This window comes from Castor canadensis, chromosome 4 (genome assembly GCF_047511655.1).
Source record: "Castor canadensis chromosome 4, mCasCan1.hap1v2, whole genome shotgun sequence".
In the NCBI taxonomy this organism is placed as follows: Eukaryota; Metazoa; Chordata; class Mammalia; order Rodentia; family Castoridae; genus Castor; species Castor canadensis.
The window spans coordinates 122,822,821-122,845,139 of record NC_133389.1 but is presented as its reverse complement, the minus strand read 5'-3'; the positions used below and the strand labels follow the sequence as shown (position 1 = coordinate 122,845,139).

The window sequence follows — 22,319 nt, the reverse complement described above, 5'->3', positions numbered from 1 at the left end:
CCTATAGGTCAATTTGCTTTTTCCTCATCCTTGTAAACAGCACTGATACAAAGAGAATGCTATTTGGTAAGCTCACCTGGTCATGATAGGTAGCCTTCCCCTAACATAATGAGAGGGCTATGTTGGTGGGTCAAAGGACAGTTTCCCTAGCTCTGCACAGAAAGGTGGTCAAGTGCTGGAGTTCAAATATGATCTACTGATTATAAGTTGGGACCTAGGGAAAATTAGAGAACCTCCCAATATGTCTGATTTCTTGTCTGTTGTAAGGATTAAATGAAGTACTAGAAATCAAGCAATTAGATCATGTCTTCCTATTATTGCTAGCAGCAGAATTGTAGACGTAGTGATAATCATTATTCTAGTGACTTGTATACTTGTAGCAGTAGTAACAGATTGGTTGTGCACATACCAGCCTTTAGGACAGTCAAGCCTATCTTAGTGTCACTATCATTTAGGTTACCCTTTAGCCAGAAAACCATTACCACGTTGATTAATAACAAACCAACTTGTTGTATCATGATTCTGTCCCACTTTGTGTGTATAGGACACTTTGATTATGACTTCTTACTTATTTCTTCAACTTTGTAGAAGAGTGATGCTCAGTAAAAAAAATAATGTAGTATTTAAAAGTCTCATAACCATGGGTAAGTACTTTCCAGAACAAAAGCTATTTCAGGCATTTCCAGAGAGATGATTCCCTGTTTAGCTTTCAAACTGGCTCAGAAGAAAATTTATGAGAAATCTCTGAGTTCACCTGAATGGCCCAAATGGTAGGGAGCATTATTTACAAGCTGACAAAATGCCTGAACACTGTCTCTCTCTCTCTCTCTCTTTTTTTTTTTTTTTTTTTTTGTGGTACTGGACAGGGCTTTGTGCATGCTAGGAAAACACTTAACCACTGAACTATACATCCTCAGCCCACTGTGTCTCTCTTTTTATTTCAGATTTTCCTCAGTGTCATAGTAGGAGCTATAAATCTTGGCCATGCATCTTCATGTTTGGAAGCCTTTGCCACTGGGCGTGTGGCAGCTACCAGCATCTTTGAGACAATAGACAGGGTATGTAAAAGCCAAAAGCAAAGGCCAATAGGAGGTTGGAGATGGGAGGGATGGCAATGAACCCCTGAGGCATTTACTCTTAATGATAGAAAGTATGAGGAGCTATCAAAACTGCCCTTAAGTCAGCAATGCTTACGAAGTGCCATCATGAGCCAGACCCATTTCGAGGATCTGGAAATGCAACTGTGAACTAGAACAAAAATGCCCCTGATCTCACACTCATACTGAGAGACAGGCATAAAGAAGAAAACCCAGTCAAAGGTAATGTCAGATAGTGCTAAGTCCAATGGAGGCAATGTGATAGTGTCTAGGAGCAATCTTTCAGTTGAGTGCAGAGGAGTGAGAGCAGAAGGGAAGGAATTCCTGGAAGAGAGAACTCCAGGTTGGGAAAGGGCTTGGTGAACTCAAGTAGCTGAAAGAAGTCCAGTGTGTATGAACAGAGTAAGCAAGGGGCAAATTCTGGAGGGATGGGAAAGGTCAGGGCAGGTAGGGCTCTCAGATTGAGTTCATAAGATTGGATTCTCTCTCTTTTTTGAGACAGGGCCTCACTATGTATCCCAGGCTGGCCTTGAACTCATGCTCCTCCTGCCTCAGTCTCCTGATTGCTAATATTATCGGTATACACTACCAGGCTGGATTATCTTCTACTATTGCAGAAAGTTTCTACAAGTTTTTCAAATAACCTTGATAGCCTGGCTAGGACTTTACTGGCTAAATCTATGGAGGCACATTAGAGGTCAAGCCAGGAGTCACAATCCAAGAACAGAATGGAGAAGAGGGCAAGCTGTTATTCTTCCTCTCTTAAAAATTGCCCTGATCTAAGAGTCAGAAACCCTGGAAATCAGAAATGCTCATGGATCTCCTGAATCATGAGGATTTTTTGCCAAACAATGAAGCTGTGATCTACTTGAGGGAACTGCTTTATATTGTCGGTTTCATATCCTGGCATATAGTGAGATCGTTGGAAACCACATAAAGATGTTAATCTGTTCAATTGCTACCTTGTTCTTAGGTTGTTAGGTGCTCAAATGAAGTGATGGCTGTAAAAGGACCCTGAAACTATAACTAAAAATTAAGGCATTTAAAATTTATTTTATTATCTTTATTAGAGATGTGAAGGAAGAAAGGAAAGCCCCAAACAGAGCAATGTTGATGAATTTCTATTACCAGTTGTGGAGGGGGGAAGAAGCTGAATCTGGAGTATTCTGGGAGCCCTTGCCTTTGTCTAGTTAACTAAAATTGTTAAATTCTAGATTAGGCTTGCTTCTAACAGCAACAGAGGTGAAATTCAGGACAGTGGACAGTGTCTTAATTATCCTCTACAACGAATGTTCAAATGTGGGGTACCACTGGAGGCTAGCTTAGTGGGCTAGTTAGTTGCAGGACCCTAGGCAAGAAATAATCTCTCTAAGATTTCTCCACTTCCTTATCTGAAAAATATTGTCTGTCTAGTTAGATTATAATGACAACTATGTAGATGAAAAGGTACATTAAAATATCTTGGACATTGCTCCTATAATAAGATCTCACTAATATGATTAATGTATGATATAATATAACAAACATTAATATTATATATTTATGTGATGATATATATCAAGAAATTATATTACCATATTTTATAATATTTCTAAAATATAATCTCAGTACTACAAATTAAATTAATTATAAGCTACAGCTATTATAATATTAATTTAATAACAATATATAGTAATCTAATAATATCTCATAGTAAATCTCAAATAAATAGTAGTGATTACTATCACTCTTATTATTAAGTATTTAATGAGAAAGCAATTTACCTTTAGCATATCTCTGCAATGTTCTGCCTGGTTGTTCTGTTTTATGAGTTAACATCCACTAAGATGAACAGGAAATGCATATAACACGCATAGTTACCACATCTCTTTTATACTCCACCAGAAGCCCATCATGGACTGCATGGCTGATGATGGTTACAAGTTGGATCGAATAAAGGGTGAAATTGAATTCCAAAACGTGACCTTCCACTACCCTTCCAGACCAGAGGTGCAGGTGAGTGCCAGCCTCTTCCCTGGGAACGATGGATGTTTGCTTCTTTAATGACTCATTTCGAGAGTCACAGATTGATTGCTTTCTGAGGTCTGACTCAGTTTCCAGGAATGGGAGACAAAGGTATGTTTCTCTGGAAGTGTCCTTTGGTGGCATCCTTTGTGATGATCATGTTGTGCAAATCCCCCTGGCTGGAGCACAACTAGCGGCACATTCAGGTTAAGTCAACCATACAAAGCTCTGTTGAAATGAGTGGCAGAGCCTGTCATTCCAAGCACATAATAAATAGACTACAAGGAATTGGAACAATTAGGAAGCCAGCCTTCAGGGCCACCTCCTTCGAGACACAGAGGGTGGAACACACTGAGTGGGGAGGTGTCAGGGAAAAGGGAAGCTGGTGTCTATAGCTTTTTCCTTCCTATCTGTAAGTGCCCCAGGGCCACTTACTGCATTAGTCTTCACAGGAAGGAACTTGATGGTGTTATGCCTGCGTTTCTTGGATGAGGTGTTTGTCTAGGGCACGTGGTGAAGGACATTTACAGTTTTCTTGTACTTAAAACACAGTATCTTTAAGTGCAACCTACTCTACAGGAAACTTAGGACGTACTTCCCTGAATGAAATGATTTTGAAATGAGGCTTCTTTTTTTTCTGGTAGTAGTGCTGTTAAACTCAGTCCCTCATGCTTGGTAAGCAAGAACTCTACCACTTAAGCTGCATCCCCAGTACTTTTCCCTTTGGCTTATTTTTCAAATAAGGTCTTGTGCTTTTGCCTGGGCTGGCCTCAAACCAGAGCCCTCCTATCTTTACCTCCCAAGTAGCTGAAATTTTATTCTTCATTTTTAACAGAGTATCTCTGGTCTCCTTTTTTAAATAATATTTCTGTTGTAAGATTCATTTTAATCTGATACCATATACCTATAATGTAGGTATATATTTCTGTGTAAAGTATGTGTACACCATATGGAGAGAAGGTAAATGTATGTATAACATTTTACATATCTGTAATATATTTACCCATGTTTTATATATATCCATGTTATATAGATAGGTATCTATATCTATAAATATTTTACATATATAAACATATATCATATTTACTTGCATTTTATAAATATATAAAACATAAGTATATATTCTGATTACATATTTATATCTTTAGTATTATATATATTACATATATACCTAATCATCAAATGTCATCATGTATGTAAAAATGTTTGTAAAATAAAAATCACAAGCTAGAACTCACTCAGTAAATATTTATGTTTGGGTGACTAAAACTTTCTCTTCTTTTTGGTGGTATTGAGGTTTGAACTCAGGGGCTTGTACTTGCTAGGCAGGTGTGCTACCACTTGGGCCATGCTCCTAGCCCCTATTGCATTAGGTATTTTCCAAATAGGGTCTTGTATTTATGCCTGGACCATCCTGGACCATGATCCTACTATTTATGCTTCCCTCATAACTGAGATGACAGATGCCCAGCTTTTTATTAGTTGAAATGGGGGTCTCACTAACTTTTTTCTGGGGTTGGCCTTGAATTGCAGTCCTCCCAATCTCAGCCTCCCAAGTAGTTAGGATTACAGGTGTGAGCCACTGAGCCAGGCTAAACCTTTCTTTGTAATAGCCATTCCAAATCAGTTCATCATAGCTGCTTAACAAATACTGGTTGAACTGAGACATTGATTTAATTTTATTCTTAATGTCAGTAGTTTGGTTTAATAATTTTTTATTTAGATCCATAAATATCATTTATTCACACCATAAGTATGTATTTAGTCCTACATTGTACTGAGGCTATAATGATGGAGGAACAAACTCCTTGCCTGCTCTGTTCTGTGAGTTTATAGTCCAATACAGGTCAGTAAGTAGAAAGGTATTTGCAGGCTTGACTCTCTAGTGCAAAAGGAAAGCTATGTGGGGTTTTTGTCACATAGAGGACCAAGCCACCCTTACACAATCACTATCAAAATGACCTCTCATTGGTGAAACTTTCCAACAGATAGTTGTGAAAAAGCTGTTCATTCTTGTTCTTGAGCCCTGCCAGCATTCAGTCCTGACTTTCACAGGGCTTTAGATCTAGAAACACAGCACCAGCATCTATTAGGTAAACTTACTCAGATAATATCCTCACATACCATACAAATAGAATGGCTTAAAACATGCAAATTGTTTTATCATTAATCATTAATTCCTGGTAAGTAAATTAGCATTATACTTCTAACTAATGGGTTTTTTCTTTAGCTAATTGGAATGGTTTTCTGGAAGCATCTAGTGTGCCAAAAGCGTTTTAGATTTGGGGACATAATTTTAAATTAGCCTGGCTTATTTACTTCAGCAGTGTTAGCACACATCATTTTACTTATTAGCACAGCTATTAAACAAATGTGCCAAATGCTAAAACCTCATCCTAGCTACTATTTCCTTTTGCTGGTGATTGATGGTGTTGACAGATGTTGCTGTGGGGGTGTAAGTAGACACACACACACACACAGACTCACACTCACACACAGTGCCCTCACAGCATCCCAAGTTGTAGCCTAATTGTTTGGTTAGGTACACAGTGGTAATCTGAACTTTTAAATTTTCTTTCCTCTCCAGATTTTAAATAACCTCAACATGGTCATTAAACCAGGGGAAATGACGGCTCTGGTGGGACCCAGTGGATCTGGGAAAAGTACAGCACTGCAGCTCATTCAGAGATTCTACGACCCCTCTGAAGGCATGGTGTGTTATCTTCCAGAAACTTCAGAACATGTGGGGCAGGGGAGTGCAAATGGTAGTATATTGTCAAACTAAGACTGTCCTGGCACACACATAGACTGAATAATTCTGAGTGAAGTAACGGGACGAATTTCCTGCATGTTGACAGTAGTCAATGAATAACCGACTGATCCATTCCAAGAGGCATGGCTGAATGTACAGGTGCAAACTGTTATTGCCGCTTCTTCAGTGAACTGCTTACTCCACTTATATAACAAAGTCATTGTGGGTTCATTAATTTCTCCAAACATAAGTTAACACAGCTAGAAATCAACAGAGTACAACCCTTGATTACTATTTTGAAAAGTTAAGTTAATAATAATTTCACAAACTGTTTTGTCTCTTTTTTCTTGTATTTGAATAAACATAGACTGAAGTAAATAATAGTAATTGCCACTTATTTATCATATGCCATGTCAAATACTTCATAAGAAGGATTCCTCATTTCCACAATGACTGCCAAAGGTATCTGTGCCCATTTTACAAATGAGGAAGCAGAGAGTCAGAGATTGACCTGCCTCTCTGCTAGGAAGACAAGGCCTTTTAGCTAAGAAGGGACAAAGCTGGGACTTGAACCCAGGCATGTAGATGCCAAAGCTCATGCCTGTTACTCTGCCTAAAATTATTTTTGCCACCATCTCCTTGATGCCTTGAGATGGACTTGTTTTGACTGCATATTAAATGGCACCCGATGTGATGAGTTCTCTCAATACACGTAATGTTATGTGAACGTGGAAAACATAACAGAATTTTCCTTTTTCACAGACATTCCCTTCTCAATTGGGTATTCTTTACTGCACATCACCATAGCACTCTGAATATCTAGAAATCAAGATTTTTGGATGGAAGGTTTATATATTTTCCCTATAGTGGTTTTTGTTTGCTCCTACTTATAGCTTTAGTTACTTTTGGATAGTAAAGTGTTATTTGATGAATCTGACTAGAAAGTAAGATTTACTATAAAGCATAGATAAAAGATTGGGATTATTGCTTATTTTTATTGCATCTTTTGAAGTCACTTTTTGCTCTCCAAAGATGTTAAAAATAATCGATGTATGGTGAACAACTGACTACTCCTTTGTTCATTCCTGAGACAAAAGTGTTAAATTAAGTGACTTTTATATCATTTGTGTTTCTACAATGAATTGTCCTGCAGATAAACTTGACTTCAATTAAATATTGTCATCCTTATATAAATAACTACATTTCAAGAATTGCTTCTGTTATAATGTTGTTAGTTTCTGTTTTTTCTCCTCCCCACTGATCAAATACCACTTAAATGATTCAGAGCCTTGAAAGGTTCCAGGCAATGTCATGTTGTTCTCATCCTGTTCTCATACTATCTAGGTGACTCTGGATGGCCATGATATTCGCTCTCTTAACATCCGGTGGCTGAGAGATCAGATTGGGATAGTGGAGCAAGAGCCAGTTCTGTTCTCTACCACTATTGCAGAAAATATCCGTTATGGCAGAAAAGAGGCAACAATGGAAGATATAATCCAAGCTGCCAAGGACGCAAATGCCTACAACTTCATCATGAATTTGCCACAGGTACCCCTAGTCTCACACTTCAGGGGAACCCATCAAAGAAAGAAAGTTATACAGCGATATACAGTGCTTTTCAACTGAATCCTGAATCAGTAAATTCCTAATGTCATGTTTTAGTTTCAGGCCTGGAGATGCACCATGAGTATTCTCTTTTATCTGAAAATGTATTTATGTAAGATCAACCAAAGTAGGGAACTTTTTTTTTTGAAAAGCTCCCCTTGATATGGATAAAATTGCCTTCTTCCATCTCTTAAGTATATGTCTAAAAAGATGCTAAATTTGTCATGAGGCAATACTTTTATAATGCTCTTTTGAGGTCCACCTTGTGTTAGTCAGCACTAAACTCATAGAGACAGAATTTTGTCTGTCTCTATGACAAAATTCCTGAGATAAGCAACTTCTATGAGGAAAAGTTTATTTTGGTATATGGTTTCAGAAGTTTTAGTCCATGGTCAACTGGTTCCCTTGATTTGGGGCCTGAGGTGAGGCAGAACATCATGGCAAGGAGTGTGTGCAGAGCAAAGCTACTGATCTCCTGGCATCCAAGAAGCAGACGGAAAAAAGGTCCAAGGTCCCAATATCTGCTTCAAGGACATACCCCTAACTTCCTAGGGCCACCTCCTAAAACTTCCTCCTAAAGGCTGGCTACTAGTACATGGGCCTTTGGGGAACATTTACAATCCAAACCATAACAACCATTACCAGTGTTCTTTAGTTTTCTTATGCTTACACAGCTTAAATATAATGTCCTCAGATTTGCATTTCACATATTCAGAAATAATTTCACATGGATCTCTATTCTATACAGCTACTACTACAGCTCTGTGTTATCAGACTTACATGAGTTTTGCCTGTGATGGTCTGTTAAGTCAGAGAGTGGTTATTAACAGTTAACATGTATATGGTACTTATTACATTCCAGGCAGTATTCTAGACATTACATTTGTTAACTAATTTAACTCTCAAAACCACCCTGCAGGTAGCAAACATTATCATCCCCTTCTGCAGATGGAGAGCTGAGGCTCTCAGAGGTCAACAACTTGTTCAAAATTATACAACACGAAAGCAGGAGAGACAAGACTCATAACAGGTGTTTGGCTCCAGAGTCAGTGATCTTGAGCACTTCCTATTTGGCTTTCTAAATTACCCTGAAGAATCACATTGCTCCTGTGAATAAGCTACAGTACAGTGGCTACAGAGAATAAGACTTCAGAATCAGAATGCAACTTCTTTACTTACCAGCTTTACTAGATTTTCATAGTTACTTTACCTCCTTATGTCCAGCATTTCCTTATTCTCCAGTTGCAGAGAGCAACAGTCCTACCTCCTGGGGTATTTCTGAAGACTATAGATGACAGTGTAGAATTCAGGAGCTCAGTTTTGTTGGCTAATTTAAGCAAGATAAGGGTCTGCATACCAACAGCCATTGTTAGTGTTCAGTGTGGCATGAGGTCTGTGAGATAGTCAGTCACCATTCGCTGCCATGGTAATGATCACAAAGCTTAGATTGACCTTTAATCACTATATAAACATCTTTAGCTTTATGCTTTTTCTGTGTTGTCTCACTGGAGAAAAGAGACAGTGATTGATAAGTGCTTTAATCCTTTGAGATGGATTTGGTTTTCAAGGCTGACCAATTTTTACTTTGATTAGAAAATTATATTTGAAGTTGAGCTAAAGAAGAACATTTACACAGGTCAGTGTATGTGGGAATAAATGCAAAAATCAATTTCTTTACCTCACATGAAAATATTGATTATATAATCTGTTTATATTGATTATGTAACCTGTTTTGGGAAGTGAAATTTGGCCCTGTGAAAAGTCATGCTTGAGGAAAGATCTCACACCAGATCGCTGTCAGCGATCTGAGAGCCATCATCTCTGCCTCATGACTAGTGTCCTCTTCTTCTTAGCAATTTGATACCCTTGTTGGAGAGGGAGGAGGCCAGATGAGTGGTGGCCAGAAACAAAGGATAGCCATTGCTAGAGCCCTCATCCGAAACCCCAAGATCCTCCTTTTGGACATGGCCACGTCAGCATTGGACAATGAGAGCGAAGCCATGGTACAAGAAGCACTGAGTAAGGTTTGTGCAACCTCTGAATTAATTTCACAGGTCTGTATGGACATGCTTGTGTGACAACTCGTGTGTGTGTGTGTGTGTGTGTGTGTGTGTGTGTGTGTGTGTGTGATGATTCTATCTGGGTCTGTGCAGCTAGTCTAACTATTTAGAAAATACTGGTTGACTACAATTTTACTCATGTTGAACAAAACACAGTCATGATTTTCTTCCAAAAGCTGCACAAGTACATTTTGAACTCTTTTTGAGAGTACCATGAGTTTTAAAATCTGCAATCCCCCCATTTTAAACTGTTGATAAATAGCAGCAGCCAGACCCATGCACGATGGAATTTATGGCTCCTCCAAGAAACTGGGGTGGCCTTTCTAAAGTTTGTACAGCTCATTTAAGGACAGTCCCAGGGACCAAGGCTCTGACTTACCTGTGGATACTGGGATGACCTACAGGTCAGTGTCAGCTCTGTGTGGCAGTATTGTTTAACGGTGCGCCATACTTTCTTACAGATTCAGCATGGGCACACAATTATCTCTGTGGCCCATCGCCTATCCACAGTCAGAGCTGTAGATGTTATTATCGGTTTTGAACATGGCACAGCAGTGGAAAGAGGCACTCATGAAGAGCTGCTGGAAAGAAAAGGCATCTATTTCACTCTAGTGACTTTGCAAAGCCATGGAGAGAAAGCCCTCAATGAAAAAGGTGAAAAGGGTAAGTGCCTTTTCCATTTCACCTGTAAATCATATTAAATAGCTAATTGATGCAGAAATTTTTGACTTTCTATCCTGTGAATATACACTGTCCGACTTATTCTCCTAACAGCCCTGTCAGGCATCACACGGATGATAAAGGAAACAACTAAAGCTCAGGAGGTTGTTATTTGATCAAGTTATAGGGCTAAACCCAAGCTCTTCTAATTTTCAATTCTATCCTTTTTTTTAACCCTTTGCAAATAGTACAGGCTTCCTGGAATGTGTCCTGTACACTGAAAGATTTCTCATTCCATTGGCTGAGTGAATTGCCCAATGACTACAATGTTTTATGCTTATTTTCAAATATAGATTGACACTTCAGGCTCTAGCACACCTCCTCTTTATCAATATGAACTTTCAGACTTGGTGGCTACCCCAAGCTAAATTAGCCAACCACTCTAAACTTTCACCTGCATTTCACATTTGGACTTGTGAACCTCATTAGGAATGACTACTATACACATTTCACACACACAAGTTATTCTGAATAGTCTTTTGAAAAGTTTCCTGGTTCTGTATTTTTTTTCACTTCCAGTGGACCTCCCTTCAAATTTTTTTTTTATGATTCATGCTAAAAAGCTACCTATTTCTATAGAGGTAACAGGCTAGCATATGTTTCATATAACTCAATCTTACTGAGAATTTTGATGTTTTGTTAGAATGTGTTGGACAAGTGCCAAGTTTTATTTGTTGCAATAAAGTTAATATAATGTTTTGGCATCAGGCATTGTTGTTACAGTCTAGGCAAACATAGTAAGTAATTCTGCTTAAATATGGCTCTATGTCTCTGCTGGTTGTATGCACTAAGGAATGGCTCCCATTGTGTTGAATAGGAAAAGAAGAAACTGAAGATAACATACCTGAGAAGACCCTTAACAGAGGGGGCTACCAGGATAGTTTAAGGTAAGGTTTTTCAGTGTTCAGATATTCATGGGAGCCTTCTGTGGCTCTAATCCTCAGGCAATATCTCAGGTACAACAAGGAAAGCCCTAAGCAGACTCCCAGGTCCTGTGTCATAAGAAAATGCAAATGGATGTTTTATTGCTACATTTTCTTTCACGTCTCCAGTTCATGTTTTTTGCTGTTGTTTAACTTTGGCTTTTCAACCTATTGAGGTAGGGTCATGTTGGGTAGGACTCTCATTAAAATATTGTTTTAACTTTAGAAAGGGGATTTTAAAAAATCTGTGTTTGTCTGGACAATGTGGTATGCTTTTGTAATTTTAGCACTCAAGAGTCTGAGGCAGGAGGATCTTGAGTTCAAGATCAACTTTGTCTAAATAGTAAAGTGTAGGCTAGCCTGGACTACATAGTAACTTTCTGTCTCAAGAAGAAAAAAAAGAAAAATATGTTTGTAGTCTTTTTCCCATCAAAGCCTACTGTGATATGAAATACTGTCTCATATAAAGGTCACATTCATACATTTAGCTCCATTTGTTAACCTACTAAGAGGTAATTGAATTATAAATACTTCTGCTCCCAGAATAAGGAATCTGAAGTCAAATTATTCTTCAGCTAGATGAAATTAAATTTTTTTTTTAGCTTTTAAAGAGACTGTCCCTAAATGAGGTATTTGTTTTTCTCTGGATCAATATATCAGTGTTCACTTTCAGAACACATTTTTGGAATATTATTAGGGAGATTGTAAATTTTAGTCTTTCATTCTGGCTTAAGAGTTTCACTAAAAAATTTCCTCTATTGTTGGAAGCCATGTATGAAGAATTCTACCCCAGAATATTTGTCTGTATTCATGGGAACATTGGTCAGTATATTCTTCCCTTCAGTTAGGAAGCTACTGGTAGGTGATGGTTGACAAAGACTGTGCTCAGAGCAAAGACTTGGTCATAGCACTTGCTCATTCAAGAGGGCTAAGTGTTTACTGAAAAGGAGTTAAATAAGCTTGAAATGAAGCAATCAGGTAACAACTCCAAGTAGTCAAAACAAATGTATTCATTTTTTTTTCATTTTTCTTTTATTATTCATATGTGCATACAAGGCTTGGTTCATTTCTTCCCCCTGCCCCCACCCCCTCCCTTACCACCCACTCCACCCCCTCCCTCTCCCCCCCTCAATACCCAGCAGAAACTATTTTGCCCTTATTTCTAATTTTGTTGTAGAGAGAGTATAAGCAATAATAGGAAGGAACAAGGGTTTTTGCTGGTTGAGATAAGGATAGCTATACAGGGCATTGACTCACATTGATTTCCTGTAAATGTATTCATTTTTAATATTCAAGGAATAATTCACTAAAAAGTATTGTACTTATTTTCACATGTAGGTGGATACTTCAGGTCCTAGTATGTCTTTTTTTAATAAATCTAAATTCTTCAACTTGGTTATTTTTTGTTCTGATTAGAGTAAGTCTATTAAAATTTTTAAGAGGCACTAGTTTCATTGAGTTTATTGAATTTGGAAAATAACAAAACAATAGCTTCAAGTTATTCTATAAAGTAAAAGCTATAAAACTAACAAAATTATTAAGCAAGTTTCATAGATATTTGGCAGGATGTTTAATCATGAATAAAATGAGTCATTAAAATGACAACTTGAAGATACCAACTACATTCTTAAACACAAAAAATGATGAGACACCTCTTCTGGTGATTAGGTTAAGATGTGGTCATATCAATAAGAAAATAAACATTTTGTTATTTTTTTAAGATGAACAAAATTCTACCAATTCTAAGAGGTTTATCTGCAGTTCATTATTAGAAACAGGTAACCATTTTAATATGTTTTCTTATTTGGCTATAATTTCTCACAAGTTCTACATTTTGGTGCCTAACATGAGAAATACAGAAATATTGTCTATAGACAGAAAATAGCTATTAACCTCCTGCAGAGAAAGATTTATAAGTTTGAGTAAGGAGGTCTGTTAAGAATATCTCTTTATATAGGCTGACAATTTTATTTTTTGTGGGAAGATGACTAAATAAAATGTTTATTTGTATCTTGTTTCTTTGGTTTAGTCTTTCTGATGTCTGAGTCCCTCTTCAGCAGTATATGTTAGGTTCAAAAACAATTTAGTGAATGCCTGCAAATAAATTCCTAAACAATAAAGTTGAAAGGGAGAGTATGTAGTCCCCAAACTAGTTGATTTTCTTCACAATAAAAAGTGGTACGCAGCTTCTGAGAAGGAGAGGAGCAGATGCAGGTTTCTGGGAAAGGGATGTGATAGACTCCTACTCTGGTGTTTTTGGTAAACCAGAGGGTGAACAGAGTCCTGGCAGACAAAGCACTTGCCCAGCACACTTTCTGCTCATGTCTCTTGACAATCTTTGCCAGATGGATGGAATGATTTATGGAATGGGGATAGAGAGACCCTTAAGAAATATAAGGGCGGAGTGGCTCAAGTGGTAATAATGCCTGCCTTATAAGCATGAGTCTCTGAGTTCAAACCCTAGTATTGCCAAAAAAAGAGAAAGAAGTATGAGAATAAAGTAGTAGAGACCCAAGGGACATGTAAGTAGGTTATGTAAATGAACATAGGTCTCCCATGTTCAGAACCAGGAGGTAGTGGTCATTGCATCTTGACACCCTCTTCCTTGTCACATAAACCCACTTTGTGTCCATAGCTGTGCATTTGCTTTAGATCCATGACCTTGATTTTTCACCCCATTGCACAGCCTATCTCCGAGTGACACAGCCTCTTCTTCACATTCTGGAGAAGATGTCTCCACCTTAGCTATCTAACTCCAAGAAACAACTTACAGAGATTTAGGCCAGGTAGAAAACAGTGGGGGTGTCCCAGAGGGCTGTTGGGGGACAAGGGGTGGGGGTGGGGAGTGGTTTCATGTCCAATCATAATGAGACTTGTGAGAGTTTGAATATGCAAGAACAGGGAAGAGGAGGACTTCAGGTAAATGCTCATTGTTGAGCTTGGTGACTAAGAGGGTGGCAGTGCCATAAATAGAACGTGAGAATAAATTAGCATAGTTTTTGACTTGTTAGTACCTTCTCAGGAAAGCTGGATGAGCACATGGTCACAGGAACCTCCTTGATACTTGTTTTTGTCTGATTTCCCTGGATAGAAAATGATAGGGGAGACATGAGAATGGTTCCATCTGGGTGCAGGAGAGCCATAGGGACAGGTCTTCTCACCTCCAGCATCTCTCTCTTTACACTGTCGTACTTCAGAGTAAGTTCCCTCCAGCACCTAGTATTGGTTTGCATGTAGTAGGTACCCAATAAACTTCTTGAATAAACAAATGAGTAAGTAAATTCACTGAACTGTGTAACATTCCAGTAAGGTTTTTGGTAATATATTTCTAAGGGCAGTATGTACCATGGAGAGAATCTCCCTAGGAACCCTATTTCCTCCTAGTAGCTCATTTGTAAGCAGGTGATATAACACTTAACTAAACATCTGGTGTATGAGAGAGAGAGAGAGAGATAGACAGAGAGACAGAGAAACAGAGAGAGAGATCAAAACTATGCCTTAAAGCAGAAGAGAGGTAAAAGTGATTGGCCAGTGCCTTTGCCATGGTAGGAGTTAGCAGAACACTGTAGACAGGAAACATGTTTGATCCATGGACCTTTTTTAGAGGGTTGGTAGGACAGCTTTGCTCCTCTTCACTTTATCCCTCACGGATGCACTCTGAATCTATATCCAGCAGTTACAGAGCTTGGGGCCCAAAGCAATCAACCTGATTCTTTCTGACCCAAGACAAACCTAACCTGGAAGTTCCCTGATCTGGTTACCATGTGACCTATCAAACATTTCTGTTTATTTGACACATGATGTAAATTTGGACACCAGTTGAGTCCTGTTCCAACCTGCCTGCCATCTACAGAATCTCCAATCTTTCTGTTTACAGAGCTTCCATCCGGCAACGCTCCAGGTCTCAGCTTTCTCACCTGGCACATGAACCTCCATTGGCAGTCGTAGATCATAAGTCTACTTATGAAGACAAGGTCAGGTGCCAATTCCATGTGGGGAATGGAACAAATCTTCCTGGGGACCCTGGTGTGCTCTTTATACCAGACCATATATGCCTTCTACATGTATATCTAGTAATGACTTGCTAAGACAGACTAAATAACGAACAGTAGGACTTGGTGAAAGTTCTATATTTTATACAGTTTTAAATAAGAAACAGACTAATTAATTACTTCAAAGGCCACCTGTTAATTTAAACTACTAAGGGTTAGTTAATAGTTTGTTGATGAACCATTCTAATAAACACAGGAAATGTATTTATCATATGTATTTAGGAAATTATTTGCTTATATGGAAGGTTCCTCTTAAAGTTCTAAAGAATACCCCAGAATATTTTTTCTCAAATTTTAAAATTCCCTCTTAAAATTGGTAAAAGTGTTGAAGAGCAAAGGTATTTGATAATGCTAGGCCTTATATGAGTGGTCACATCTTTGAATTATAGAGGTCCATTCATGAGGATGCAGGTGTCCTGTTGTCATGGATATGGTCTAATGTTCACATAAGGTGACCATCTGACCTCCAAGCCTTGCCTGGCCCTGATAATCTCTCCTTTGAGCCCCTACAAGGCCTTCATTAGAACTTTTCATGGCAATTTTGTTACTGAGCTTTGTTTGAAGTCGTGTTGTCTATCCCCTTACTAAATTATAGGCTGCTTAAACCTAGTGACCACATTTTATTTGTGTCAAATTACCATGGCACTCAACCAGGTACCTTGCATCAAGTAGGATATCAGGAAATTTTTAAACTAGGATGGAAAATTGAGTTTCCATGATGAAATGAAATGTAAGCTCTAAGATTGTTCAAAGCAAATAAGTCATGGAATGTTTCCATTATAAGCATATATGTTATGCATGATGTAATTTCAAAATGTCTTCAATAAAATTTCAACTTGTGAATCCATCAAAAAGTCATTATAAACATTGGTTCACAATGGAGAGATGTGGAATAAAGTGTGCTACTACTGACCTTATGCCCATGAGAGATGGATTATTAAGACCCTTTTTATTTTAATGTGTTAACACTGAATAAACAGAGGTCTCAATATCTAATAGGCTGATTTAAATAAATTCCATAGGACACTGGAATTTATTTAAGAGCACAGGATGAATCACAGTGAGAGGAAACACATTTTGCAGATTTGACCTTTTGTTACATCTTGCTGTTAAAGAATTGACTCCTCTTCTGGTTCTAAACATAGCAATTTAATTTATGTCCATGGGACTGCCACGAATTACTAGAAGATGCCTGATATGAGAATAGGTGTTTAATAAAGCCACAAGGGAAAAAGCACCAAACACTACATTGAAATTTCAACATAATAGTGCCAATCATATTCAATTTTTGCATTTTTTTCTAGTTTCTGGGTAAATGCTTGATGATAAAAGCAAGAAAAGAAGGGAGAGAAGAACAAGCTGGCTTTTCACTGTTGTTGATTAAGCTGGTGGATGGTCCAGATCAGTCACAGAGAGTCAGTCCCTGGAGATCAAGAGATTAGAGTCCCAGCATTCTTTTCATGGAGGAAAAGCTCAGAGGGAAGCCATCAAATAAATGTAGAAATTAGCTTTACAGAGATTAAAATGTTCCATTCTACATTCTGATCAGCCTTATAAATTAGGAACCAGACAATTAAATATCACCCCATGTAATGTTTTAAAGATGCCACTTTAGTTAAGGGAGATAGAAAGGAAGAAAGAAAAAAATTTATAGGGAAGCTGATGTAATTTTGCTAAAGCTCCAAGAGGAAAAGATCTTATATTAATACTGCTTGTTTGTACATTACTATATTAGAGTCTGTGCATAACTAATTAGAATTATTTTAAAATAGGAAACAGTAGAATTCAGGTTAATAAAATTCAATTAATGGAATTTCGAAATCCAAGGAATAGAGCACTGAGTGCTGCTTCATTTCAGTATTTTAAAGTATTTTAAAAATTAAATTCTGTAAACCCAAGCATTGGTGAAATCCATTCTTTTTCACATTTTGATGGAGAAGGCTCAACTTTACCTTCTGTAGACTGGGGAATAGTCTGTCTTATGTTGCAGAAGGTCTACCTGCACAAAGCTGTTGTCACCACCTTGTGGTCTTTTAGAGTATTGACTGAACACCTAGATGATTTTATGTCTGTGCTTCCAAACTCTAAGTGGGGTTTTTCACCCAAAAACTCATAGTTGGCTGGTGGTAGAGGTAAGAACATTTCTCCTGGTTCTCCAACCTGTACCATTAGCTTCCATTTAAATGGGGTCAGATCTTAGATATCATACTGGTAAGGTTAAATTTGTAGGGGAAACCTGCAGCTAGAGATTTCACTGTGTAATATTTATGCATCTTTTTCAATGAAACTAAAGAACAAGGCAGAACATGTATAAGACGAAGTCAGTGTTAAATATTAGACACCTATAACTTCATCACAGCTAACTTACAGGATTTAGACATTGGTTAAGAGACAGGACAGAGACAGGACCCATCAAAATGACTATCAGTATTTATTCAATTGGAAAAATCTCATTCCTTGTCATACTTACCTTTTTTGTGCGTATGGCACTGAGGTTTGAACTGAGGGCCTCACGTTTGCCAGCCAGGCACTCTACCACTTGAGCCAACTTCCCAGACCTTTTTGCTTTGGTTATTTTTGAGGTAGAGTCTCAATTTATGCCTGGGCCAGCCTGGACTGCAATCCTCCTGTTTGATGTGTAGCTGGGATTGACAAGTGTGTGCTACCATGCACAGCAGTTTTTGGTTGAGATAGGTTCTCACAAATTGTTTTCCCAGGCTGGCTTCATTGTGATCGCTACCTCCCAAGTAGCTAGGATTACAGGCTTAAGCCAAAGTGCTTAGAATATTTACCATTCTTTATCATTAAATCTTATTTTATTATCTAGGAAGGAGAAATCTATTGATTGGAATGCAGAAACTAGCTTAACATAGTATAGAAAACAGACCATGAGATCCAAGCAGGAAGTTGTATTTTCCCTGTCCCACATAGGAGATATAAGGAAACTGGCCTAGCATCGAGGGAAACAGTGTCTAGAATTGAACCATCTATATAGTAAGTGGGAAATCAATATTTTTAAGAAAATGTTTTGTTGTATATATGTACCATGGATGTAGAAGCTTCATTCATTGTTTCACTCAATGATCATTGATGGCACACCAGTTATGTGTTCAGTACTGTGCTGAGAATGTGAAGATGAACAAGAGTTACTGTCACTCTTCCTTCCATGGAGTTGCTGACAGGTTCTTCCTGTGCAACTTGCCAGTGCTGCAGAAGAGGTACAAGCTCTCCAGAGAGGAACACATATAAACTGTGTAATTTTGCTGCTAATTTATTCATCTTCCCTTAAAGTCAAAATTTCTAGTGTAAGAAGACAAAAAGGTTATTCAGATTAGCTACTTTTGTTTCTTGTTAGTTTATCTTGCACAAAAACTACTGGGAAAAAGTTCTGGAGATCAATGTCACTGAGAAGCAGGCAGAATTCAGTAAATGGCAACACATCTTCACAAGTTTGGGAGGATATCCTTACATGGTACAGAAAGTTGAAGTGCCCAAAATGTACAGTTACAAAACCTAGACATTTCTTGGTGGGAGGAGTTTTAGAGATCATAGACAGCTAAGGCTTTCTCAAACCAAGTTTTGGTCAATTATTTTTTAAAACACATATTCACACTTGAATCATACTAAGTTGCAATTCTGGTGATGACACCCAGAAATTTGCATTTTTAATCATTAACTCTCACGAGTCTAGGAGCATCCTGATTTAGATACCAGCCATGCTCTTAGTTACTTTTCTGGTCACTGTGACCAAATACCCAACAGAAACAACTTAAAGGAGGAAAGATTTATTTTGGCTCATGGCTTCAGAGGGTTCCACTCATTACTCCTGAGGTAGAACGTCATGGTGGCAGAGGTATGCAGAGGAGGAAACTGTTCATCTCTAGGTAGACATGAAGCAGAGAAAGAGAACTGGACCAGAGGCCAGTTATAACCTTCAAAGGCATCCCACAGTGACCTACTTCCTCCAGCTAGACCCCATCTCTTAAAGTTTCTACTGCTTCCTAAAATATCACTGCCAGCTAGCAACCAGCATTCAACACGTGAGCCTCTGGAGGACATATCATATTCAAACTGTAACACAAGCCATCCAGTTATACTGACTTATGGATGCTGGCAGAACACCAGAGCCCAGAGTTAGAGATAAACAACTGACTTATTCAGGGCAATAGCAGTAGCCACAGTTCAGCACTTTTGCTTTGGTTTCCCAGCTTAACCCTCAACTCCCACAAAATGATGCAAAGAGGGCCAGATGACATTCCCATGAAATAGGCATGTTATGCGAGAGGAATTCTGGATTTGAGGAGCCTAATGGGCTTAATGCTTTGGGCGAAGCCACCTTTTTTGTCTTCCAATGTTGTTTGCTATACAAACACCCTTGAAAAATAATCTGAAAAAAGGTAGTCAATGCTTCTGCTCATAAAATGTGCAGAAATATGATAGATCCAGAGAGATTGTCTTCCCAGAACAACCTAATTCAACTCTTTCATTTTAAAAATGAGGTAACTGAGGCTCAGAGTTAAAGTGCTTAGTGGCACATTCCACAGGTGACTACTAGGGACTTGCCTAAGAATCCCATTCTTTCTATACCATTCTGCTCATGATCTCCCAAGCACTCTTCTTCTCTCTGGCATTGGTAGCCTAAACTTGGTAAGCTGTCAGAAATGAAATGATTGAACAGAGGATTTGCTGCACAAGGGAGTAGTAATGACAAGGTGCCATTGTCAAAGGCAGCCAATAGAGAATGTGAATTAGCGGCAGCCACACATTCATCACCTGCCCTGATTCTCTTTGGCTTTCAACTATGATGAAATAGACATGACTCCAGCTTTTCATTTAAATAGAATTGGTGACATGGACTTTGACTTTGTAAGCAAAGAGAAAGTTTTTGAAGATCTTTGCTATTAGTCTATTTTGATATTTAGCAGTGAGAGCATTCATTAATAGTTTTTAATCAATTGTCTCCAGATATTTTTAGTATATTTTAGCAGAAAAGGTAAAAAATCAATACAAATCTAAGTAAGCCATGAAGAATCTTTTCTTAAACAGAATGGGCAATAAATTTAACAATTACTGAATAAATGAACCTAAAGACCAAGCACTGAGTAATTTCAATAGCAAAGAAAAAAGATGGATAAATCAATAGTGTTGTATATGTAATATTTGCCTTCAAGAGGATAAAAATCTGCTAACTTAGATATGCTAATGCCAACTAAAATATCAGAATGGAAAATACTAATTTTCACTCCTTATGAAAAAATTTAGAAATCCAAATGGGGTATCACTTATTTTGGGGCACTCATTTAGGAAAACCTTATTGAACTCAAGTGAGTGATAACTGTTGATAAGAGTTCATGAATTGTTTAAATTGTCTTGTTTTGGATATACTGGCCTGCCTCAGAACTCTAGTCAGTGGCTATGTCACAGAACTTTCATGTTTATTAAAAGCATCTTGAAAATTTGTCAAATCCTTGCATGTGTCAATGCAGTATAGTTGTTATTCTCAATGATCCAACATATGTTTCTCCCTGAGAGTTCATACATGCATGATTGTGAAAGAACTACAATCACCTTCAGTGAGTGGTCCCCCAGGTTGTGTCCCATCCAACCCATGGCAGCCACCAGCAATTCAAAACCATCCCTCAAAAAGTAACATGTCGTCACATCTCATAGATCTCTGACAGCATTCATAGTCAATCAAACAATGACTCTGAAACCTGTGGATGCTAAAGGGTCTGCTGTAGAACAAAAGAGCATTTGGGAAATGTCTGTGTCTTTACCTGGGTCATTAATTGAGTCCTCTTTCCCCTCAAGGGCAAGGATGTGCCTGAGGAAGAAAACATTCACCCTGCCCCGTTTCTAAGGATTATGAAATACAATGCTCCAGAATGGCCCTACATGGTGGCGGGTGCTCTGGGTGCAGCTGTTAATGGGGCGGTGACACCACTCTACTCTTTTCTATTCAGCCAGATCCTTGGGGTAAGCAACAGCTGGACCAGCTTTTTTCTCTTCATACCTTGTGTGTTTTTATCCGTATCTATCATATTTGATAGATTGGCTCTTTGTTTTAGTGTACTTAGCTCTTTTTTGCTAGCTCTTTTTTTCCTCATCTCTAAAGGCTGAAAAATTCATTGAGTTTCCATCATAGAGAAGGTAAGAAGGTAACACTGAGTTGGCAGAGCATTGTCACAGTCATTATACCCATAAACAATGGTACCTAACTGCAGACTGAGGCTTGGAAGAGGGCAATTACCTATGTGAAAATCAAAGCACAATGCAGAATGCAAAGCAGGTTCCCTGAATGATGCAAAAGGATTTTAGGGAAATTTTTAATCTTGCTGAACAGCTCAGGTACGAAGCTTGACTTATACTTGCAAGTGTTAGTGTGTCATGTGTGATCTCTGCTCTCCTGCTGATTGCATTGAAATGGGAAAGTGGAGAGGAAGTGAGAAAAGCAAGAAAGAAGTAAAATAAGGCAGCAAAAAGGATAAGTTCATTTCAGCTTTTCACTTCTTCGGAGGTTTTTATATTCTCTATGTGACTTTATTGCTACAATAATAAGTACAAACATTTATTAGGCACTATGTAAGCACTTTATGCTTATAGTTCACTATGTTTTCTGATAACCACCAGAGACACGGATCTTATTATTCCTGTATTACAAAGGAGCAAACCAACACTCAGAGAACTTAGAATAGCAAGTGGAGCCGGGATTCACATCCAGAGAGTGTGCCCGTACAGCCAGGCTCTGATCAATACTTACTATTGTAAAGTTAGTTATTAAAAATGCTATCATTTTTATCACACACACACACACACACACACACACACACACACACACACACTGAGTGTGACACACTGAGGTAAACAAAGAAGAAACCTAGAACATAAAGAACATTATCAACGTTTTCAAGGTGGTGCAGTCCGAGGATTTGCCAGTACAACACACTGTCAGAATTTAGGGCGTGAGAAAAGCTCACTTTTTAGTTCCCTCCCTCTCCTCTCTCTCATCACCTCTCTGATAGAAGTCCTGACCATAAAAGTATCCCTCCAGGCAGAGTTGCACAGAATGACCTAGATAATCTACAAAGAAAATCATGACAATTGTG

The 22,319-nt window shown here is 38.2% G+C and overlaps 1 protein-coding gene across 2 annotated transcripts in view; it reads left to right on the top strand.

Moving 5' to 3' along the window:
* The window catches only part of Abcb11 (ATP binding cassette subfamily B member 11), an 89,834-nt gene that overhangs the window by 38,060 nt on the left and 29,455 nt on the right, over positions 1 to 22,319 (top strand). For both annotated transcript variants that reach the window (XM_020167978.2, XM_074071044.1), the window contains 9 exons: positions 945 to 1,058; positions 2,982 to 3,092; positions 5,689 to 5,814; positions 7,198 to 7,401; positions 9,312 to 9,482; positions 9,980 to 10,181; positions 11,056 to 11,125; positions 15,039 to 15,135; positions 21,025 to 21,189. In XM_020167978.2, the coding sequence (XP_020023567.2) occupies positions 945 to 1,058; positions 2,982 to 3,092; positions 5,689 to 5,814; positions 7,198 to 7,401; positions 9,312 to 9,482; positions 9,980 to 10,181; positions 11,056 to 11,125; positions 15,039 to 15,135; positions 21,025 to 21,189 (1,260 nt within the window). The remainder of the gene's footprint in view (positions 1 to 944; positions 1,059 to 2,981; positions 3,093 to 5,688; positions 5,815 to 7,197; positions 7,402 to 9,311; positions 9,483 to 9,979; positions 10,182 to 11,055; positions 11,126 to 15,038; positions 15,136 to 21,024; positions 21,190 to 22,319) is intronic.